The 25,751-nt window shown below is 35.4% G+C and overlaps 1 protein-coding gene across 3 annotated transcripts; it reads right to left on the bottom strand.

Moving 5' to 3' along the window:
• Window positions 1–616: 616 nt before the first annotated feature.
• Window positions 617–4,902, bottom strand: LOC127083710 (acyl-protein thioesterase 1). 3 transcript variants are annotated; one of them, XM_051024036.1, is made up of 10 exons: window positions 4,806–4,902; window positions 4,245–4,314; window positions 3,974–4,088; window positions 2,693–2,729; window positions 2,484–2,553; window positions 2,232–2,336; window positions 1,995–2,145; window positions 1,830–1,912; window positions 1,281–1,374; window positions 617–1,055 (listed from the first exon to the last, which is right to left on the bottom strand). In XM_051024036.1, exons 2-10 carry the CDS (start codon window positions 4,273–4,275, stop codon window positions 965–967), a joined length of 777 nt encoding a protein of 258 aa, XP_050879993.1. In that variant the 5' UTR covers window positions 4,276–4,314; window positions 4,806–4,902; the 3' UTR covers window positions 617–964. The 3 variants fall into 3 exon arrangements, with proteins under 3 accessions (XP_050879993.1, XP_050879992.1, XP_050879991.1); XM_051024035.1 differs by lacking the exon at window positions 4,806–4,902 and adding an exon at window positions 4,625–4,708; XM_051024034.1 differs by lacking the exon at window positions 4,806–4,902 and adding an exon at window positions 4,478–4,598.
• Window positions 4,903–25,751: the final 20,849 nt, after the last annotated feature.

The raw sequence follows: 25,751 nt of genomic DNA, 5'->3' as shown, positions 1-25,751 counted from the left end.
ACAGCCAAATTCGTTTTCCCGCTTGGCTTTCTAGAGATTATAATCTAGATTGTATCCGAAGATTAAACTCCAAACATATCTTTGGCAAATATTGACATGCCTCATTCATGAATTGATTTGATTGTAGAATTGGTGCGAATTTTGAAATCTAAAATATAAGTATGTTTGATCCTTATATAGGATGCAGTGAACAACACTCATTACCAATACAATACGAATCAAACCAGTTTTTCAATTCAAAGTAATTTTAGCCGAACTCGTAAAACCAATGTCCAAACTAGTCAGAAGTTAGGTCTCTTTATTGAATTATGTAATGTCAGTTGGGTGATTTGGGTCCTAAGACGAACCGATAATCACCCCTACAATAAAAGGATAACTCAGTTGAAGAAAAATCATACATCAACTATTTTTATTTATTAAGGGCTCGCTTTTCATGTTTTTTTATTTAAAGAAAAAAAGTTTAGATGAGTTAGGTATTAAATATTCACTAGAGTTTAGAAGAGTTAAGTCTATTAACTGCTGGCTGAAACCCTAGCAAGTATAAAAACTTGTGTTGGCTGTGCTTTTCATCTTTACAGCAACTTGTCTTAAAATCTAAAAATTACAAAAATCCATGTCAATGATATTCTAATGTAATTTTATTCTTGTTTGGCTTATTACATTTTGCCTCAAAGACATAAAAGAAATACAGAAAGCAACAATACATAACCATAGCTACATGAAAAATTGCCAAATGAAGAGGAAATTATCCATGTCCACACACCAATAAAAATGAGTAACATTTAAAGGTATAAAAGGAAAAGTTTTATTTAGTGCCAAGATAATAGAAAAAGAAAGAGAGAATGAAGAGGCTATTATACCATATTACCAATATACCCCCACACCACTATCTATTCTATAACCCCTTGATTAAATTTAAAGTATGGTTCTATAATCTATAACATGATGATTGAACTTTACTTCACTAGTTCAATCTTAACCCCTCAAGTGCCAAATTTGCAGTTAACCATCTGCATACTTCATCAGTCTCTTCAGGAACTGTATAATGACCCAACCTGCACACAACAATAATATTATATTATATATTACAATAACTTCATGTCATCCACAAATATGAAATATGATCTAGTTCGGTTCGGTTCGATTCGGTTTGGTTCGGTTTGGTTCAGTTCAGGTGACCTTTTATTATGGTTCGGTTTGGTTTTCTAACTGAACTGAACCATGAACTTCCCTCCAAAACCTTTGTACTTGGAAGAAAAGAAAGATAAATGGTTGAATACCCGTTGTAGCTTCTAAATATAAGATTCTGGAATCCGGCTGAGCTTAAGGTCCTTGCAGAATTCTCTCCGTGTTCATATGCAACCACGTCGTCAGCTGCAAAAACAATTCAGGTATGAAATCGGTTCAATATTATTGCATGATTTAAGATTGTATCATTACAACTTTGAAGCTTGAATTACAATTTACAATATCAGAAGCAAGCAAAGAGTGTAAACGGTTGGTTCGACGATGGTGAAATTTGATTTTGATTGAGTTTGTTTTTGTTTAAATGATGTATATGATCGGTTATATTCACGTGAAAGTGAGTTGAGCAATGAATTCAAACGTAGAAATGGTGTTTGTAGAGAAAAGTTATAAAATCAATTCTAGATGCAAAATCAACTCTAATCAAGAACCTCCAAACATGCCAAAATCAATTCTACGTTTTCAGAATCACTTTTGTCAACCTCCAAACGTACACATTTATACCGAAATTAAAAGAAAGGGAGCAGATTATAACACATTAAATTTCAAGTTGCAAAGGAAAGCGATAAAAGTTTTCTAAATACCCCTCCCATGGCCGAGAAATAAGGGCAACGACGCTGCGCGTCTTATGCCATCGCGGGATCCACGAATCTTGTTTTCCAAGGTCCTGTATCAATTAGCACCATCCGAGTTATATGTATAGCATGTAGCTTTACAGAAAAGGAAATGGTAGAAAGTAGAAACCAAACCTTGAACAAGGAAGCCAGCCACTTAAAGAAACAATCGCACTCAAGTTGATACGATAAACGTTTCCATTCCCATAGTGTCCCAAAACATGACATGTAGCCGAGTGAAGTGCAGTTGCAGCGCCGTTACTGAAGCCTCCAATACCGAGTTTGACTGTACATAAGCATTAGCTCAATCAAATTAGACGATTATCGACAGTTTATATCATTACGCGTCTCAAAGGATCATAGAAAACCTACTATTTGCAGGCTCTGTTGACAAAAGATTGGCAACATGTGCTGCAGAAGCATCCAAACCCTCCAAATCATTCAGAGCATCTTCGGAAATGTCACCGACATCAGACCCTGGCAGAGATACCTCAATCAAATTAGACTATTGACGAGAGTTGAAATGGAGACGGTAATGTTACTATAGCTCTAAACCAAATATACAAAAATCATGTTTTGCAGCGGAGAAACGAAAATGGTCAAAGAGCAACGAATGAGCCTTACAAGCAGTGCAAGGAAATCCGCCAAATAAGGCTACAGGCCGCGTAGGAGCAGTTGGACAAATCCATTTAATCTGAAACACAAATTTCAACATCACAAATTTCAACATCACAAACAGCATCTTCTTAGCATAATAGCATAACATGCAACTGCGGATTTGCAGTATCTGTTGAAAAAACAAACGCCTGTGTCGAATCTACGAGTATTCTTACATTTGGAAGAGGAAGAGTTTCCAATAGTTGAGACCAGCTGCAAAGACAAAATAAAGTCTATGTTATTCATCATAGGTCAATCTTAAACTAGTTTAAGGTTTCTATAACCTTAGTTTGGGACCACACTACATATTTATAAATAGCATAAGTTGTATTATATAAGTCAATAATGCACTAATCAACATGGTTTCAAAATTATGGAAATCAAGAGTATATTACTTGCATAGGGACTATATGTGTTCTAGTTTGGTGTGGTCCCATTTCTATTATTTGCATACACAAGTATCAGAATCAATGATTCCATCAATGCAAAAGAATGGAAAATAAACTTATTAATAAACCAACTTTAACAGAAGAGGACAAAAATATTGACATTCCCTTACTCTAAAAGCATACTCTCAAGCATAAAGAGAAGGTAGGTATCTATAAAAACTAAGTTTAACAATAAAAAGGAATAAACTTTTTCAAATATTCATGTTCCAAACAACACCAGTTCCAAACTTTTGAGCCATGCACACTAACATGGATGTTGAGAAAATGCATGGTAATCTATTCCTGTGAGCAGAATCAGTTTTCATAATAGAAGTAACATTTAATTGCACTTGCCAACCAGCTCATAAAAGCTTTCCATCAAATAAATCTCCAAATGTATTCCAATTCTAAATTCTAATAAAGATAGTATCTAGGGTTTTCAAAAACGGTCGCGACAAAACAGTATTGATAGATGCCGATACCGATACCGTTATCACCGTATTTTATGTTCAAGAACAAATTGTGGTTAATTCACACCGTGATGACTGCAATCAGTATCGTGACACATATACCGACCGAAATCGCAGAAGCCTTAACGCGACCGCGACCATTTTTTAAAACCCTATAGAATTCATCTTTAAACCATGTTAGCATAAATCACTATGCTCTTGATCAATGGTGAGTCTAGTGTTTGACACTGACACGACGCAACAAGGCTGTCATTGAGGACGTGCAAGGCGGACTATCGCATATGGCCAAAAATTTGTCTTGGCTGAACCGTGACTAAATATGGCCTCATAAAATATTTTCACGGTTAAATCGTTGTTAAATATAGTATCTATGTTCTTTTCCATTGTTAAACACATTTAACCTACACAGAGCCTCCAAAAACTTGAGACGACTCTGCGACTGCGACACAACACCAGCGCACGTGATTACATCCAATTAATTCATTTTCTCACATTATTATTAGTGTCAACATGTCTGTGCCAGTACTTCACACATAAAACATTCGAGTTAGCAATATACCTTGAGCCGTTATCGCCAATACCGTGTAGCCAAACTATAGTTGCCTGGTGCTTTCCTTTAGGTCTAACCACATGAGTCCTTCCAAACTCAAATGTCCTGCCAGCATTTCCACTACCTGAAACATAGAATACTTAGTTTCTACAAAGGTTAATTACTAAATCGGTTAAACGACCCGGGTTCAAACCCGGGCAACATACTAACATTTGCCTATAAAAAAACAAAACAAATTTGCAGTGCAATAGAAATGGCATTGTTACACATGAATACTAACCAGAACTAGTTGAGAAGTTCCTGTGACTCATATTTTCAACTTCAAACAGGTAAATGCTTATGTTAAGCTTCTGGAATGAAGAAAAACCAACATTAGCAATATCTATTTATACCCAAATGAGAGAATAAAATATAATAATAACAACAACATCAATGAATCTGCATCAGCTACCCTACTTATAAAACTAGCTAAAAAGGCTCGTTAAAAATTGACAGAAAGTGAAAAGTTGTAACCCTTTGTGAGCTAGAATCCACAAAGAACGAAGCAAAAAATGCAGAGAGAAAATAGTAATAAGAATGGAGAATCTATGCTTGTGAAAATAGAGTAAAAGCAATTGGAAAGCAAAGAAAACAAGAAGAATAATTTGGTAATATAAAAACCTTTATTTTTCTTTGACATTTGCCACCTTGAATAGAAAATAAAAAAAAGTTTGTAAAATAGGTGCATGAATTAAGGATATTATTATTATTATTGTTATTATATATGCATACTAGAATCTTATTACATTAACAAAATATATGTTTGTTCTTTTCACAAAGCTCGACCAAGTGAGAAACAAACCTAAAAAAGCATATGGGCTTTTTTGGTTTTCTTCGTGATTTGCCTTTTTTGGCCTTGTTCCCACGACTTTCCCTTTTGTTACATCACGAACTCTTCACATTTAGCAGTGACAAAGAACATGGTAAACCTTCACTTTATAGTACCAAAATATTGTGAATCAATAATTGCATTCACTCTTAAAACTAAGCTTTTAAAATTAGTTTTAACACTGCAAGTCATTTAAGGCCAAATTCTTTAAGGATTTCACATGCAATCATTTTGATATCTCTTGGTATTTTATTGTATTACTATGAGTAGCTAAATTATTCTAAATTAGGATTTACTTGATGAACTTGTTTTGAATTTGTTAGATTATGTTTTTAGTTTGATGTTTTGTGTATAATTGAAGTTATATTTTATATTTAATTATGTTTGCTATTGATGTTTATTATTTGTGTACGCGTTGATAATATGAACTGAGATGAGTGGGGATTATTGACCCTAAGCCTATGAGTTTGAACTAAGATAATCAATCTAATTTCGCCTGTTGAATGGGGATAGGAGGTTATTAGTAGTGGCTTTTGAATTAACACATTGTAATAACGCCTAATTTCACTTTCATCGACCGAATAGAGATGGGAAGTCACTTGTAGAAATTAGTGAGATATACATCAAGGGATTAGGTATAGTGGCTTTGTTAATTCGCCATAAAAATATAATGAATTTACCAATTCATTTAATGCATTAAACAGCAACCGGGGTTAAATACGGGATTCATAGTAAAACCTAGTCATTTTTCTCCTATTGAGTTCAGAACAAATTTACTTTTCGCATTAAAATTCAAAACCCTCCCCGCATAATTACTTTTATTATTCGTGCAATGGTAGTTTTGTTAAATAGCAATCGATGTGGAGACGATATCTTTTAGTATTACTTTGACACTATCGGTACACTTTCCGAGAAGTCGTCAAATTTTTGACGCCGTTATCGGTGATTGTTGATAATACCAATGAGGTAACGCTTATGCGATGTTCAATTTTATTTTTTATTTTTTATTTAAGTTTTTTAGTTATTTATTTTTCGTTAATTTCATTTTCTTCGGTTTGGTGCAGTACTACTGGATGTATTTTTCTGTTTGTTTATGCGAGGTTCAAGATGAGAGATAATACCTTTTGATCCAGAGATTGAAAAAGACCGAATAAGCAAATCGGAAAGCAGCACGAGAAGCACTTTTAGCACAACAAACTTTAGTAGAGAAAGATTCACCTGTTTCTTCTAATAACGAAAGCGAAGACGACGAAATAACCATGGCAACTCCCCTAGCTCAAACCATGGGGGACTAATGCAAACAAACTAATGCAGGGAAAATTTCTATGGGTTTCGTACTCGTTAACCCGGCTACTTTTGAAATTAAAAAAATTTCGCTTTCAGGTTTAAGGGACAATTTTTTCGATGGAAACGTGATTAGTGACCCGTGGGAGCATCTAGCTCGCTTTTATGAAACAACCTCAATGTGCAGACCAATTGGTGTGGCTGAAGATCAAGTTAAGTTGAGGTTGTTCAATTTCTCGTTGATTGGGAAATCTAAATACTGGTTGTTGTGTTTTACCAATGGCATAATTGGTACATGAAAGGAGTAAGAAGACAAATTTCTAGAGAGGTTCTTCACCACCATCTAATTTTCCGAGAAGAGCTGAAATCACAATTTCGAGCAACAAGAGACTGAGTTCTTGTACGATTCATGGGAGAGGTTCAAATTGTCATTACGAAGGTGCCTGAATCATAATACGAGCAGCATGGAACAAATACAAAATTTCATCAAAGGGCTCAGAAGTCAGACACGAATATTATTAGATGCCTCAGTTTGAGGTACCATTTAAACCATGACCGAAGGGCAGATAAAAGAGCTAGTTGAGAATGTATGCTTGAACGAATACCGCTCAAAGAGTTAAACGGGAGTCAAGGTTGAAACGACAGGTACACCAAAGAGTGTGTTAACTCTAGACACTCATATTGTATTATGATAACATGTAAAATGCACGATTTTATTAGTTTGATTTGCACCTATTTTAGAGTAGATTAGTGTATTTTATGTTGTTATTGTGTCTGCATTTTAGGTACTTAGCAGTTGGAGGCCTTTATGCAATAAAATGATGAAAAACGGTGAAAACGCATGAAAAATACCCAACTATGACTATCATGACGGGCATAACCCAGTTATGATGGGCGTCATGGTCCCAGAGGTGTAAATCGTTATCCAGAAAAGTGAAGGAACAAATGAGGGCATGCTTTAGAACCATGACGGATATGTCATCATCCAAGCTGACGCACATCATGGCCCTACGATCTGGATATTTACTCAGCATATCATGACAGGAAGGTCGTCAGCCAAGCTGACGCCCGTCATGACGTCGTCTTCCTAAAACTTCGCACCAGATTCTGCATTTTCTTATACTACTTCCCAAATTTTCTCCCACTCATTTTGCATATTTCAATCAGTTTTCCTGCGAATCTTAGTTTATAAATAGGTCCTTATAACTCAGTTTTAGAGAGTCAAGCTTTGTCATAGTCATAAATTTACTCTTAAAAGTGTTTACATATTGCATTGAGGTGTTCTTGCAACCATAATTTTAGGTGCTTGGAGATTTATTTTTTGCAAAAGTGTAGTTGCTCTTTTCATTTTCATCTGTTGTTGATTTATTTTGTTGGTGTTGTTTTGTATTTGTACTGAAATTAAAGTCTCTGTTTGGAGCAGTTTATTTTATTCAATTTTATTCCTATCTAGGTTCCATCTTTTATTGATTTTCTTTTACTGCTATTGTTTGTATGCTTTATTTAATGTTTATTGTTTTCAATATGAACAAGATATATACATGCTTTATTTTTACCATTCTTAACATGTCAGCTTAAATCAGTTGAGTCCAGAATCTGAAGACCATCGTATTGGCGGTACTCTAATAAATCGTGTGAATAATAATTATCGGATATATTTTTAAGTCTGAAAATTTTGTTTTTAACATTAAAAGTTTGTTGTGAAAGTAGAAATAAGGCGATATTAGTTTCAGCTCAAAATAGTGAAACATGTATCTGACGGTAGAAAATTCAGAAATTGATTTTAAAATACAGCGAAAGCGCTTTTCTAATTAATTTAGAAAAATCTATTTTTCGAAAAGGCAATTTTAAGCTTATAAGAGGACACGCGAAAACAAGTGTTTATACGTTTAAAATCTGGTACTAGCCACGCGAAAGTGGGTGGTACCTTTAAATTATTTTTCTACTAAAAATAAATTTTTGAAATAAGAATTGATTATTTTACAAACATGATTTTGAACTTTAGTATGTACACACGAAAGCGGGCAATTAGATTATAGAAAAAAATCGATCTCGGTCACGCGAAAATGGACAGTACCTTTATCATTCACACAACCATAGTTTCGTTAAATAGAAATCCTTATGGAGATGATACATTTTAGTATTACTTCGACATTATAGATACAATTGCCGAGAAGTCATCAGCTTCTCCATGAAATCATATTTCCTCCAATAAGAGCACAATATCTAGAAGTGGATCTCTTATCTGAGGGTCATCTGGCTCAGTCTGCATCTAAATAACAAACGATTTCAGCATCACATTTATCTTCATATAATAGTCATCTTCCCGGTGCATTCTTTATATATCTGAGAATCTGAATAACTGCGTTCCAATGACTATCACAATGAGCGTTCAAAAATTGGATCACAATGCTCAACATAAATGTAATATTTGGTCTAGTGACAGTAAGATAATTGATGTCTACCCATAAGATGTCGATATCTTCTTGAGTCTTTCAATTATTCCCCCTTACCCAGAAGAAGCTTGATGTTGTGATCCATAAGAGCATCAATAGGATGACAATCAAGCATACAATTTTCACTTAGGATGTTTAGTTCATACTTACGTTGGTTAATTGTAATACCTGATGAGGACTAGGAAACTTCAATGCCTAAGAAGTATTTGAGTGGACCCAAATCTTTTGTCTAAAAGTTTTTGAAAAGATGAGCATTGGATACCATTTGGGTCATTTTCAGTGGTAACATTGTCATCAACATAGACAACAAGAAAGATACGCCGACTGGAAAAGGAATTAAGGAAGAAAAATTAGTGATTCGCTTCATTTCTAGTCATACCAAATTGGATCAAGGCAGAGCTGAAGCAACCAAACCAAGCACGTGGGGATTTTTTTAAACCATAAAGAGAATGCGAAGCCGACAAACAAGTCTAGAATTGCCCAGAACCATAAAATATGGAGGTTAATACATAGAAACTTACTCCTCCAAATCTCCATGTAAAAAGGAATTTTTAATGTCCAACTGATGAAGAGACCAATGGTGAATGATAACCATTGCAAGAAAGAGGCGGATTGAACTGATCTTGGCCACTAGAGAAAAACTGCCACCATAATCGAGACTAAATATCATGTGTATCCTATAGCTACCAAACGGGCTTTATAACGATCGATCTAACCATCTAGTCCAACTTTCACTGTATAAACCCATCGACATACCACTGTAGTTTTGTTTGGAGGTAAAGATACAATGTCATAAGTGTTGTTTGAATGCAATGCAACCATTTCTTCCACAATCTCCTGACGCCAATTAGGATCAGTCATATCTTCACATAGTAGACTTAGGAATAGACAGATAATTCAAAGCAGAAATAAAAGAAACATAGGAAGTAGAGAGATAGTCATAATTTAAAACACAAACATATTAAGGATTAAGATGATGAAACCAAATACCTTTTCGTAATGCTAGTAGAAGGTCAAGTTCAGGTGACGTAACTGGAAGAGCAGATGGCGTAGAAGATGGTGTATGTGGATCAATATCATATCTTACTTATGATGGACGGTGTGTCTATTGCTGGTAGATACGCAATGGAGGTGTATCTCGAACATCTAAAGTACAATTCTAATTAGGTGACAGAGAGGAAAAGAAAAATGGGGAAGTTTCAAAGAGTGTGACGTCGGAGGAAATAATGTATCATTGAAGTTGGGGACAAAATCAATGATATACTTTTTGTATATATGAGTAGCATAGAAAAATACATTTGAAAGATTTGGCACAAAGTCTGTCTTTACCTATACCAAGGTCATGAACAAAGCATCTGCAACCAAAGACGCGAAATATATTTGACGTTTGGCTTAAATAGTCTTTTGGTCCTTGTAAGTTGGCGAGTTTTTTTTTCCGTCCATGTATCTCTTTTTCTTGAAATAATCCTTGAATGTTAAAATCATATTGGCTTTAGTCCCTAAAGTTAAAATCCGCAGGGATTTCAAAGAAAAATCCACAGGAAACCTGTGGATTTTAACTTTAGAGATTAAAATAAAATGAAATTCAACATTTAAGGACTTTATCCAGGAGAAAAAAAAGATACAGGGACGAAAAACAAAAAACACAGCAACTTACAAGGACCAAAATACTATTTAAGCCTTGACATATTTATAGGTATCCTTGGGCAATATATGACCTTTATTTGAAAAGATCGAGTTTGAAAAGCTCAATGGGGTTTCCACCAGAAGCAACTCCAAAAGATGAAAAGATATGGGAATGAAGCCTCAATGGGAAAGCCCCAGAAACACTCTTACTTTATTATTGTTTATTTGTTTTGTTTCTATTATTTGTTATTTTAGCAAGTATTGTATATCTGCCTATTGTAAGGACAAGTTTTTTTTTAAACATTTTTTCCCTTGTGCCACATAAGAGGGCAAGGGTTTTTAATGAAGCCCCTCATTTTTTTATTTTTAGTTATTTGCATTGTTGTCTTTCTCTTTCTTCGCAAGAAAGTGAAGGAAACCACCCTCGTAGGCGAGATAAAGTTGGATCTTCATAGAGGGATCATTATCGCCCTATAAAGAGATCAACATGGTGGATCCTCGTAGATGAATCCTTTCCTCCCTTTGAGGCAATCAAACACGCTAGATCCTCATATAGGGATCCTTGCCGCCCTTTGTGGCAATCAACACGTTGGATCTTCATAGAGGGATCCTTGTCGGCCTTTGAGGCGATCAAACAAGTTAGATCCTCATAGAAGGAGCCTCGATGGCCTTTGAGGCGATGAAACACGATGGATCCTCATGGAGCGATCCTTGTCGCCTTTGAGGTGATCAAACACGATGAATCATCATTGAGGGATCCTTGTCTTCTTTTGAGGTCGTCAAATATAGTGTATCCTCATAGAGGGATCCTTGCTTCCCTCTGAGGCTATCAACATGTTGGGTCCTCATAGAGGGATCCTTGTTGCCCTCTTAGGCGATCCAAAATGTTGGATTCTTATGCGGGGTCCTTACAGCCCTTCAAGGTGATAAAAAAAATTGTAATATTGGATCCTCACGGGGGAATCCTTGTCGCTTCACCTTGACCCATATGACCTAAAAGCTTTCCATGGGTCACTAGTTGGATTTTATAGGGAGCGGGTACAATTCAAAGTCTACTTAACATGGAAGGCCACATTCAAAGTAGGATATCAGGCCAGGAAGATCAAGGTCGGATATCTAGTTATAAACACACTCTTTTCTTATAACACGATCATAAGGCGACCAACTTTTAATAAGTTATGTGACGTCATGTCTACTTTATATTTGTGCATGAAATATTCGCTCTCTAATGGGTGGGTTGGAGTCATTCAAGAAGACCAAGAATTGCTAAGAAATGCTACATAAAGAGTCTAAAGCTGAAAAGAGTCTAAACTATAGGCATGAACACCAAAGGCATGGGTTAGAGAGTCAAGCCACCATAAGCAGCTCCAAAAGATGAAAAGATAGGGGAATTAATCCTTAAGCCCATCGATGTGTTCAAACTAATTCACGTGTTGGAACCTTGAACCTGCAGAAGGACCAAAATACTATTTAAGCATTGACAATAATCCTTCTGCAGGTTCACCTACAGAAACCTTGTTACGATTTCTCCTTCCTCTAAATGATAAGGTTCAGTGGACTTTTCACAATGTCTCGAGCAACAAACCGCCCACGTCTCTGCAATACGAACACTTCACCAGACCACTCAATCGGTATGAGTGATGGACGGTGTGTATAATGGGTAAGGACGTAGTCAACGCAAGCTGATGACTCGCACTTACTAGAAATTCCTCGTTGAAGACCGAAAATTGCAATGATTTATCTCCATCACGATGAAATTTCAAAGATTACCCGGGCCTGATGGCCAAGGATATAGACTCGTTGAATACATCAGTGTAGCGCACGTGCAGCCCAGAACATCTAAGGGCATCACAAACCGATTATTACATCAAACTTATGTGGCCTAAGCGACCATAGTCCTTCTAAAAAGCTGGTCATGGAAGGTTACATCCACATAGTTATTTAGCAGGCTAAGGTCTCGTTCGTAAACGGAATTAACAAGACAAATCGCTCCACCAACTAAGAATGTCCATGCAACACCACCCATAGAATCAAGAAAGAGATCCCAGTCTATCAAATTAAGTTGTAGACTCCACTCCTGGTGGTGCCCTTCCGCCACTTCCTTTACGTTTCAGCCTTGCGACTATACTCCCCCATGAACAATAACAAACTAATGTATAGTTATTCTATTATACTAAGTATGATTCGAAGACTTCTTCAAATATGTACCAATTTATCGATGTGCCCTTTAGATTTCAAGTCATGTATATTTTCTTCAACTGAAATTGAAGATGTTTCGAAGGACTCTAAATTGTTGCAAACATTAATTGGGATCTTATAGGATTGTGAAGATTTTGATTGTCCAATTTGTTTATCTCCTCCATATGATGTTGTAATTACATGTTGTGCTCATATTTTCTGCCAAGAATGTATTTTGAAAACTCTATGGTGCAACAACTCTAGTTGCCCACTTTCTCGACACTCCCTTTTAGAATCTGACTTATTCTCAGTTCCCTTTCTCAATACAGATACTACTGAACTGTGTCTTGTGATGTTGTTACTCTTCAGTGTTTCAACAATAAATATGTCCTCACTGCACCTGGATTCTCACGCATTATGCATTCCCCAGCCTCAATATCCTTTCACCTTCAAAGGCTACCCTTCCACTCGAAATGTTGTTGTTTGTTCCGCAAAGCCAATCGTGTCGCCTCGCACTAAACTCGCAACTGTTGATTATATTGTTGGCTGAACCGATTCGTTTAGCCAAGTCTACAGTGTTCACGGTTGTCGATTGGGCGATGAGAGTAAGGGAAAGCTAGTCGACATAGGCTATCTAAAGCACCCAGTAAATGAGTCATTTTCATCTTCATTAGTCAGGTAGAGGGAATTTTTTAAGGAAATTGGGATCAGAGACTTTGTTCAAATAGTTCTGGTGGAGAAAAGTATTGTTAACATATGTGATGTTACTTCTAAGCAAAAGGTGCTTTGAAAGGTTGAAACCATATATTTAAGTTTTGCTATACATTTTTATTTGATATTATTTTCAATATACAGACAGAATGTCGTCTTTGCACAGCCGTAGAGATTGTCATTTTTTGAATGGTATGTGTCGGGCATCTTTAGAGATTATAAAATATTATCACACCGTTGATATTCTGCATGTTTAAAAATTAATGAGTACTTTAAATAAATAAAAAATGAGATTGCATTTTTAGTTGGCTGGGGTTTAAAAAACAGTGATTTATGCTTCGAAAAAGTTATTACGTCGTGACGTTGATCTAGAATATTGGACAGCTTCAAAAGATAACTTTATCAATGCGTGTTACAGTGTAATGGCGTTAATACTTGGAACGAGGAAAAGAAAACAAGTGAAAAATTAGAGTTAAAAAAAATAGATATTACACGTACGATTAATTATAATATTTATACTTATTGTATAATATCAATATTTAAAAATAAAAACATAATTTGACGAGATGTATCTCGTCCTTTATTTATTGACTATGTAAAATATTTTATAATTTTAATGCATGCTTTTATTTTCAAAAAATTAACAGAAAATATAATTTATGTTTTACCAAATTAACAGATAATATTGGTCCTTCATATCAAGATGGTTTATAATGTTTTTTTTAATAAAAAGGTGTACTTTAGAAATCTAATATCTATCTAGGCTGTTTGTTGGTCTAAATGACATTGTAGATAAGTATAATATATTATGTCACAATTTATTATTTGATAAAATAGTAAAATATGATAATTTTATTTTAAATTTTATTTTTATTTTAATTTGAAATTTTGTTCGATCAAATCAAAGTATCGCATAATTAGATTTCATAATAACATAACTCATATATATTCAAAATAAAGACAAAAGGACATCTTATTAAATATTTTATCAATAAAAATAAACCAATCTATATATAATTACAAACTCTATTTTTAACTATTTTTAAGAAAGAAAAAAAAAGTACTTTTAGTAGTACACATCATAATTTGATAGTGTAATTCAAGTCAGTATCAAAATAATCCAATTATCAAAAATAAAAATATAATGTGAGTCTCTCTCTTTATTTCAAAAGGGCTAAAGATAATTCTGGGAAGTTTGAAAACTAAATAAGATATATAATTGTACTTGTGAAACACAATAACGAAAATTTTCTCATGTGTATAGAGGAAAAGATTATGTATATAATGAATATGTGAAATTCGTGAATAATCTTCGATACTAAGGATTATAATATTTATAAGTGCATTGAATTGTTGCTAGAGTGAAGGAATGGGTCAATTCCTATTTATATGGATTTGGCCATGGTTCTATGGTTTGACTAGATCATGGAACGAGTGAAACTGATATCCCTTAATCTTAGAAGAAGCATGTGGCGATCTAATATATTAGTTTATATGTTTTACCACGATCTATATCTAAAGTATTGGGTCTCACGGTAATAGAGCAACAAAGTGGTATCAATCTTCCAACTAATCCTAATCATTGCGCCCGCCGGTGGACATGAAGCATATTATGGCTTAATCAGGTCGGTGCCTAACATATATGGGCTCGAATCGGACGACCCAAAATCTAGGCAAGGTGGATCAGGCGACCATTGACCCACATGACTCACTTTATGGCCCTTTTTAAAGTTTCAGGAAGTTTGAGTTATTGGCCATTCCCTTTTAAGACACGCTCTGAATTTTCTCAATCCAATGTTCCTCAAGCACGATTTTAATAAGGACGAAATGATTAAATAAGGTAGACCGTGATCCCTTTCCAAGTGAGGCTAGTAAAGATCAGGTGAGACTTTGAAAAGGTGAGTTTCTCATGTGAGACTTTGTAAAGGTGAGTCTCTCACACGAGACTTTATAAAGGCGAGTCCATCAGGCGAGACTATATAAAGGCAAGCTCCTCATACGAGACTTTGTAAAGGCGAGTCCCTAAGACGAGACTTTGTAAAGGTGAGTCTCTCATGCGAGACTTGTAAAGGGAAAATCCCTAAGACAAGACTTGTAAAGGTGAGTCCCTCAAATGAGACTTGTAAAGGTGAGTCTCTCATGTGAGACTTGTAAAGACGTGATACATATACCTAAAACATTAAATGATGCACTTACCTAGAATATTTCACATTTCATCTCCAAATCCACCTAGAAACTTCAAAAACACCATCGTTTCTCATCACCTTTCTTCAAATCTTCAACATAACCTTCATAAAATTCCTAGAATCTTCATTTGATCACAAAAACCCTTCTTCCTTTTTCCCAGAAAACATACCTTTTGGCTTACCAAATAACCATGATATTCATCATTCTCTCACATTCATTTTCATAGCGAACCTTTTTACCCATAAATCACCAATTCACCTTTATCAATTTTGTAACCCTAAGCCTAAATCATACTTTTCAAAATCTCCTACCACCTTCTATCAACTTCAACCTCTTAATCACAATTTTTACATCATCAATGGAAATTTTTGATGGAATTGTTGAAGATAAATTAAATTCAAACGATTCGCAAACTATTCCTCACCTTAGCCCTCTTATTTCCAATATTTCCAATCCTACTCATACTACCTAATGTAGTTATCAAACTGATATGTTAGACCCTTTTTTCATGCACCCATATGATAATCTGGACCATTCCATAGTTACACCTCCTTTAACCAACCAAAATTGCCATACTTGGTTCCGTTCCATTCGTGTAGCTCTTGTATCGAAGAACAAATTAAGGTTCATAGATGAAACCTTAATTCGTCCTTCAACAATGAATGAAAATCCAAGGCATAGGACCATTGTAACACCATGGTAATGGTATGGGTAACTAATTTTATCAATCCTGAGATAGTCGAAAGCATCCTTTGGATGGAAACTGCACAAGAAATTTGGGAGGAACTTCGAGAAAGGTACCATCAGGGAGATATTTTCATAATTTCATAGTTACAAGAGCATATTTGTGCGCGTTGTCAAGGCGACCAAACCAATATCCAGTTCTTCACAACTCTTAAGAAGATGTGTCAAGAACACGATAATTTCCGAACTATCTCTTCATATACTTGTGTCTTTCCATGTTCTTCCACCCTTCTTGCCATAATTAAAACATACAAAGATAACAATCATGTCATTCACTTCCTCAAGGGCCTCAATGAACAATACTCTCATGTATGATCCCAAATCATGCCCGTGCATCCTCTCTCAAACATTAACAATGTATTTTCTATGCTAATCCAACAAGATATGCAATTCACTCCCTCTACTGATCCTAAGAAATTCATTGCTCAGCTTGACAAGTTTCAACCTAAATTTCGTACTCAAGATTCTTCGTTCAAACCCGCCACTCCGGGAAGAGGCAGAGGATTCAAATTTTTTCATACTGCAACAAACCATGTCACACTACAGAAGTGTGCTTTAAGAAGCATGGGCTTCCAACCTACCTCAAAAAGATGGATCTGACTCAAACAACTGAAGTTTAAAGTGACAACACAACTACGGATCCTCTTTGGGAGACTTCTTCTTACCATATCCCTACGAGCTTCACATGGGATCAGCAGAAATCACTTTTGGCCCTCATTCAACGTGCACCTCAATCAACTCAAGCCAACATTCATCAAATGCATACCAATCCCCCTGCTTCATCAGGTACCTTTTCTCATCCATATTTTTTTCTAATCACGACACTTGGATTTTAGACACTGGGGCCATAGATCATGTGTTCCATTCTTGTTCTATGTTTTCTCATTTAATTGAAATTAAAATTATCCTAATTAAACTCCCTAATGGAGCATCTATTAAAACCATTCATCCATGCACTATTCATTTTAATAAACACTTTTATCTTGATATTGTTATGTATATCCCTGAATTTCATGCCAACCTAATTTCTATTCCCCGAATAGCCATTGCTTTGAAATGTACCATTTACTTTTATTCCTCTAAATGTTTGATACATGGGAACCATAGCCTGAGGATGATTGGTACATCTAAGCTAACTAATGGGCTTTACATGCTTACTTTTGCCTCCACTTTTGTCCCTATCAATACTAAACACGTTGTTCCTAATAATAGCATTTGTTTTAAGTCTTATAACAACATTTCCAATAGGTTTAATCTATGTCTAAATCTCCTTGGTCACCCTTCTTATGACACGATCATTCATATCAATAAAAAAAATCCTCTGAACATTACTACAAAATCTACCTCCATTTGTGATACTTGTTTTATAGCTAAACAAAAACGTCTTCCCTTTTATAATAATTTTACTAAATCTTTAACTTGCTTTGACATTTTCCATATGGACATTTGGGGTCCCATCTCCACCCCATCCATGTTTGGCCACAAACATTTCTTAACTATTGTAGATGATTATAGTAGGTTATGTTGGATTTTCTTGATGAAACTTAAATATGAAACATCACCTTTAATTTAATTCTTTGTTACTTATATTCAAACTCAATTTCTTCAAACTATATGGATAATGGTCCTGAGTTTACCATGAAAAGTTTTTATCAAAAACATGGAATCATACATCAGGCCTCTTGTTCGGATACCCCTCAACAAAATGGTTTTGTAAAATGTAAACACCAACACTTTTGAGTGTCACCGTGCTTTACTTTTGCAATCTCATTTGCCTAAAAGTTTTATGGCACATGCCCTCCATCATGCAGTATACATAATTAACAGACTTCCCTCTCATTTTTTATAATTCAAAACTCGTTTTCAAATTTCATACAATAAAAATCATGAATACTTTGTCATTAATGTGCTTGGCTTCCTAGTTATACTTGCACTTCTAAACACAACAAATCTAAACTTGACCTAGATCTTGCAAGTGTATTTACTTAGGTAATAAAGATGGTGTCAAATGTCACATTCTCTTTGACATTCAACCTAGACTTATTTTTATCTATAGATACACTTTGTTTTTTAAATCTATTTTTCCCTATCCCTCCATACACAACATTAACCTTCAAACTCCCACATTTCCTCTACCTATAAATGTCCCATCCCAACACATAACTCATGCTGACTTTGACCTTGACTATCTTGATCATTAATCCCCTCATGCCACCTCTCCCATAATTCCTTTACCTCTGAATGCTCCTAACACAACTCAACTCTTAACTTCCATTAATTATACTACAAACAACACTCCCCCACCATCCCCACTCAATTAAATCCCATTTCTACAGCCACTGTGATACCCACCACCCAACCCACTATAAAATCTAGTCGTATCTCTAAGCCTTCTTTATATCTCCAAGACTTCCACGGTTCACTTATCCCTAATTCTCCTACTCCATCCACAAGTAGATTTATTCACCCTTTATCTCACTATTTATCTTATGCTAATTTATCCCACCCTCATAAAAAAAATCTTTAAAATTATCTTCCATCCCTTAACCTACTTCTTTTTCTACTTTTGTTTATGATCCTAACTGGAAGAAAACTATAGATTTAGAATTACAGTCTCTTATTGACAATCAAATGTTGGATCGTACTCCCTTCCCCCCTATTAAAAAGGCAATTAGTTGCAAATGGATATTTAAGCTAAAATTCCATTCTAATGACACTATAGAGCGATACAAGGCTCGTCTAGTCACCAAAGGCTTTACTCAAACTGAAGGTCTGGTTTAGAATGAAACATTTATCCCCGTTGTCAAAATGTCAACAATTTATACCTTTCTTTCTATCGCCTCCATCAAAGGTTGTCATTTACATCAGATAGATATTAACACGACCATTCTCCATGGGAAATTAGATAAGGAAATTTATACGAAACTCCATACGGGCCTTAACCATTACTCCAAAAACCTTATGTGTAAACTCAACAAGTCTATCTATGGCCTTAAATAAGCCATTATCCAATGGAAAAATACCCTCACTACCACCCTCCTTGAATTATGTTATACGCAATCCAATGTCAACTATTCTTTATTTACTAAAACTGGTGATTTATATTTCACTGCCATTCTAGTATATGTCGATGATATTTTACTTACAGAATAACTTATAAAAATTTAATTATATAACATATGATCTTGAAAAACATTTTAGTATCAAAGATTGGTATATTAAAATATTTCCTCGGTTTCAAGATTTCCATATTAGTTATTGGCATGTCACTGTGCCAACGAAAATACTATATAGATTTACTACAAAATACAGGTTTATTGGGAGCTAAGTCTAAAACTGACAAGAAACACAAGAAATGGGGGGTTTGAATTGGGTTTCTAAGATCAAAACTTTTCTTACCCAAAACACTCAAAGATAGAACAAGAACAAAAATAAATGAACACAGCTATTTTTATTCTGGTTCACTATTAACTAAGTTACTCCAGTCCACCTACCAAGGTGATTTAACCTTATCCACTATAATCAACTGATTACATATAAACAAAGACAACATGTCAATGTCTTCTTTAGAATCTTGACCAAACCCTAGTCTCATAGGAATACAAACTCAATCAATGAGATACAAGAAATGTGCTTACAAGATTGCTTCTAAGAAAGCAGATTACACAAATTTCAGTATAATGAATTTATCACACAAAAACGAACAAAAGCTCTATGTGTGTTTTCTTTTCTATATTCACAAGAATAATATTCAGTTCAGCAAAAGCGTTGTGATATAATAGTGTATTAGCAAATGATCATTCTTTCAAGTCTCTTTTATATAGGCAATGAAAATATTCATTGGAGAGTGGATAGAAATCTTCACAAATAAGTTGTCACCTTGCATAACGGTCTGCAAATGTGGGAGATAAAATGGTACAATAATACAGTCTTTATTCCACAAGATCAGCGTAGTGGAATGGGCATTTGCACTTGTACTGTGTACTATTTTTCTCATGTAAAACCTTGATCTTATCTTATAATCTTCAAAGGCTTTTGAATAAATGTTGTTGAAGCATGTTTACACTACGCCAAATAAGGGAAAAGAGGACGCTTTTTTTGGCCTATAACAGCGCTTTAAAGCGCCCTCTAATCTGGCGCTGGCATAGGTAAAGACAGCGCTTTTTTTCCTGGTGAAAGCGCTGTCTAAAGTGGCTCTTTAAGCCCTTTAAGGGCCACTTTAGAGGGCGCTTTTTAAAGAAAGTGCCCTCTAAAGTGGAAACATTTAAGGGTTTAGAGGGCGCTTTTACTGGTAAGCGCCCTCTAAAGTGGAAACTTTTAAGGGTTTAGAGGGCGCTTTTACTGGAAAGCGCCCTCTAAAGTGGAAATTTAAAGGGTTTAGAGGGCGCTTATTTTGGGAAGCGCCCTCTAAAGTGGGTGGTTATTTAAATTTTTTTTTTTAAAAAGCGCTATATTTTTTTATTTATTTTAGACAACCTGTATATTGAAGCAGTACACCCAAAACTGTATAATTTGAAGCCCTTTTTCACACATTGCATTCAACAAGCCTTATATACAACAATCCATACATATACAACAATCCACTGATATATAATCGTTTAACTTCTAAAGATTCTAAATATACAACCAATTCATAACTTAAAAAGAAATAAAACTAAGTAGCAAAAGCATCTCTGAGATGTATGTTTTTTTTGCTAGCAGCAGTCTTCTTACCTCTTTTTGTTCAATATCAATAGCATGAACCTAAAATATCATAAAATTAGTTAGGTGAAGTATAAGATCAAGAATTAACATTTTCTATGCATAAATATCATATAATTGTGTTTATACCTTTTTTTTTATGCAACTGACTCAATTTGCTGCGTAATCCCCTTATATTTTTGGTCCCTTATCTTTTGAAGATAGAATTGATATTTGTTTAGATGGACATGTTCCATTGTCGTAGAGGGATACTTTCAAATATCCAGCATCATCATCTACGCGAATGAGGCTTGACGACAATGGAACATCTCCATCTAAACAAATATCAATTGATACTTTCAAGTATCCCTTGCCCCTTGCACGAATGATTGACTTCATAATAGCCATTTTACCTGTAATAAAGAAAACAATTAAAATCAGATGCAAATATAAAAACAATTAAAATCATAAAAGTCATTTTACCTGTAATAAAGAAAACAATTAAAATCATTTGACCTGTACCTTTTTCACTAAGTTCTCTTTCTTTTCTTGGTTGGAATATGTTCTACATGTCTCTTAACAACACGGACGGTTGGATTGATCCAAATACCCTCATTATGATCATTTCTAATATATGAATCATTTGATATAATATTCTCATCTTGATCATTTCTGGTAAACGATTCAATCTCAACATCAATATCACCTTGATCTCCAGTGTTTTCATCAATTACTTTGTTGGAAAAAAGAACTATAGACCATTTCGTACTTTTTGGATCATTGACATAGAACACTTGTCTAGCTTGAGAGGCTAGAATAAAAGACTCATCTTTGTATCCCACCCTATTAAGATCCACTTGCAAAAATCCTGACTTATCCATTCGAATGTCGTTATTATTTTCAACCCACTTGCAACCAAATATAGGAATCTGAAACTTCTCATAATCAAACACCCAAATGCGCTCGATAACACCAAAATACGACAGATTTGCAAATTTGGGGTTTAAGTCCTTCACACTTGATATGTGCATTGCTTCAGCTACCACGGTGACACCACTATTCTACATAGTACTTTTATCATCTTGTTCTTTGGTATAAAATGTGTATCCATTAATCGCGTATGCGCTATAAGAAAAAACATGGAAACTTGGACCATATGCTAAGCATCTCAACCTTTCTGTTATTGAAGCGGGATCTGAATAATACTTTGAATAAATATGATCCTTAAACCAAGGTATAAAACATCGATTGTGCTCTCGTACTATCCAATTTTCATTTCTATTGGGATTTAAACCTCGGAGAACATCCTTGTGAATTTCAACATACGGCTCAACCTCATTCTCATTGTGCAGAACATACAAATGCACTTGATCCCGTTCGACCCTTGATACTGCCACGATTTTATTTCCAATTAGATTTTTTCCTTCTTTCTTTTCGACAAGCTGAGACTTGGGGAGTCCGATTGACTGAACATTAGACAAATATTCAGTACAAAACTCAATCGCTTCTTCAACAATGTATCTTTCAACCATACAACCTTCTGGTCGACTTCGGTTCTTCACGTACCCTTTTAATATTTTCATATAACGTTCAACAGGGTACATCCATCTCATATAAGCTGGTCCACACAATTGTGTCTCTTTCACAAGATGAACAACTAGATGTACCATTATGTCAAAAAATGATGGAGGAAAAAACATTTCAAGCTCACACAAAGTAATAACGATTTCTTTTTGCAACATTGGTAAGATCGCAGGATTGATCACCTTACTGCAAATTGACTTGAAGAAAGAACACAACTTAGTTATAGAGCTTCTTACTTTTTCTGGAAGAATAGAACGTATACCTATTGGGAGAAAATGTTCCATTATAACATGGCAATCATGGGTCTTTAAACTCTTTAACTTGAGGTCTTACATAGACACAAGTCTTCTAATATCTGAAGAGTACCCTTCTGGAACTTTAACTTCACTTAGAAACTTACACAATGTTTTTTTCTCCTTTCTAGATAGAGTATAAGCAGCAGGCGGTAGATATGTTCGTTTTCCTTTCTTCAAGGGTCCTAATTCAGTTCTCATTCCCATCGCTATCAAGTCCTTTCTTGCCTTAAGGTCATCCTTAGACTTTCCTTGTATATTGAGTAACGTGCCAATAACACTTTCAAATACATTTTTTTCAATATGCATAACATCAAGAAAATGTCTCACATACAAGGACTTCCAATACGGCAATTCAAAAAAAACTGACCTCTTCTTCCACCCACTTTTGACAAGTGTCTGGGCAAAAGGCTTGCCAAACTGAGTATCCAAATCTTTCACCTTTTCAAAAATTTGATCACCCGTCAATATAGGTGGAGCTCTGCCTTGTTCTGTCTCTCCATTGAACGCCTTTCTCCATCAACGGTAGTGATGATTTGAATTTAAGAATCTCCGATGACCGAGAAAGACATTCTTCTGACCAAACTCCAAGCGCTTCCAATCTGTTTTATCTTCACAAATAGGACACGCACATTGACCTTTTATGCTATACCCTGATAGATTTCCGTATGCTGGAAAATCATTAATTGTGCCAAACAACATCGCCCTCAAGTTGAAACTTTCTTTCCTATATCCATCATAAACCTCCACACCGGTCTCCCACAAAATCTTTAAATCTTCGATTAAGGGCTTCAAGTACACGTCTATGTCATTCCCTGGTTGTTTAGGTCCAGAAATCAACATAGACAACATCATGTACTTACGCTTCATACATAGCCATGGAGGTAGGTTATAAATCATAATAATCACAGGCCATGTACTGTGTAAGATACTCTGGATACCGTGTGGGTTCATTCCATCAGTAGATAATGCCAAGCGAAGGTTTCTTGATTCTTCTCCAAATTCAGGATAATCATTATCAATTTTCAACCACTGTGGTGAATCTGCCGGATGTCGATACTTTCCATCTATAATTCTTTCATCTGCATGCCAGGTCAAGTGTCTTGAATCGGTTTCACTACAAAACATGCGTCTAAATCTCGGAATAACAGGAAAATACCACAAGACTTTTGCTGGAGACAACTTGTTCTTATATCGCGAGACACCGCATTTAGGACACTCATTTAACGATGCATACTCATTTCGAAACAAAACGCAATCGTTTGGACATGCATGTATCTTATCATAGCTCATGCCAATAGAGCACAACATCTTTTTGGTCTCATATGTTCGATTGGGAAGAACATTATCCTCAGGAAGCATATCTTTCAAAAGGGCTAATAACTCTATGAAACTTTTATCCGACCATCCATTGCCGCCTTTAAGTTGTACAACTTTAATACCGCAGACAATCTTGTGAATTTAGTGCAACCATCATACAAAGGTTTCTCTGCATCACTTACCAACCTCTCAAACATTTCGGGACAATCCTTAAGATCTCCTTCAAGTGCTTCTGCAATCTCTTCAACTCGATCACAATCGTATGTATCTGCGCCACTATAGTTTGAGGCATAGGTCGTACTATCCCCCGGTTCAACATTCTCGTTACTTTTCTCACCATGCAAATTCCAACATGTATAACTTCGATCAATTCCATGCCTCATTAGATGTGATGTCAACTGAAGTGCGTCAACCCGTTTCCCATAACAACAACCCAAGCAAGGACATATCATTCTACTGGGGTCTTCGGCGTGCGCAACGGCAAACTTAACGAATTCTGATACCCCATTCTCGTACTCTCTCGACAATCTATTGGAAGACATCCATGTATTATCCATTACTAATTAGAATAAACAAAAAACATTTTCAAAAGAGAAACCAAAAATGGGATGAGACAAAACAATTTCCCTTTATTGAGTTAGTCTCTGTGCAGGGCATTCATGTCTCCATTTACTCTATCAAATAACATCCATACCTAAACTTCTTAAGTTACTAGCTACGCTATGTACGCTAAGTTACTAGAATCAAAGGTTTCTAATGTCTCTATAATGCAACCATAACCGAACCCTAACAACAGTCTTTGAATGTGATTCATAGCGATATCAAATTCAGCAATTTAAAAACCAACCGTCAATTGCCTAATAAACCCAAACTATTTAAATGACTATGAATATTGAAACTTTACAGGTCGAAACAAACGTAGCATAGACAATAATAACATAAAACTGAGATGGGGCAAAGCTAAAACAAAGCAATAGTGCAAGTAATAATGTATGCTAGAATAAATACACTCATAAGCTGCATCGTGTACCTTTGATTGGTAGAAGGAGGAAACGTCGTAGATCTAACATAGGTGGAAGGAGAACGCCTTAGAAGTAGCAAAAATCGTAGCAGTGAGAACCCTAACGTGAAATAACAAAGAGTGAAATAACAAAACGCGCAGTATGTTATAATTTTAATGTTTACTAAAGGGGACCTTAGAGGGCGCTTGTGGAAAAAAAGCGCCCTCTAAAGGGGGCCTAAGAGGGCGCTTATGAAAGCGCTCTCTAAGGCTTTCCAAAAGCGCTTTATAAACTGGAAATGCACATGGACTTATAGAGCGCTTTTTTAAAAGCGCCCTCTAAGGTTAACCTTAGAGGGCGCTTTCTAAAAAGCGCCCTATATTGTTGTCCCTCTATCTCCTCCTTATTTTTTCGCTTCACCTTAGAGGGCGCTTTATTACAAAAACGCCCTCTAAAGTGCGCTGCCTATTGCTCCTTATTTTTTCGCTTCACTTTAGAGAGCGCTTTTGTAATAAAGCGCCCTCTAAGGTGCGCTGTCTATTCCAGTTTTTGGCGTAGTGTTAGAAGGATCAAGACTGAATAGAGAGTCTTCAAAACTTTGTCTTCAGAGTTTTTAGAACCTTGTCTTCAGAGTCTTCAGAACTCAAGAGCGCAGAACCTTGAGAGCTTGACAAATCTTCAGAGGCTCTTCTATCAGAGTCACGCTCAGAAGCTTTATCATAAATGTTCATCAGAACTATTGTTTAAGAGCGTTCTAGAACTTGATATAATCTTGTAAAGTGCATTTTTGTATCTTTTCAGAGTCAAAGTGTGTTGAGTCCGGAATTTGATGACGTCACTCGCCAAATATTCAGA

Source organism: Lathyrus oleraceus, chromosome 5, assembly GCF_024323335.1.
Source record: "Lathyrus oleraceus cultivar Zhongwan6 chromosome 5, CAAS_Psat_ZW6_1.0, whole genome shotgun sequence".
NCBI classification, from domain to species: Eukaryota; Viridiplantae; Streptophyta; class Magnoliopsida; order Fabales; family Fabaceae; genus Lathyrus; species Lathyrus oleraceus.
The sequence above is the reverse complement of the archived record's forward strand: the minus strand, read 5'-3'. Positions and strand labels throughout refer to the sequence as shown.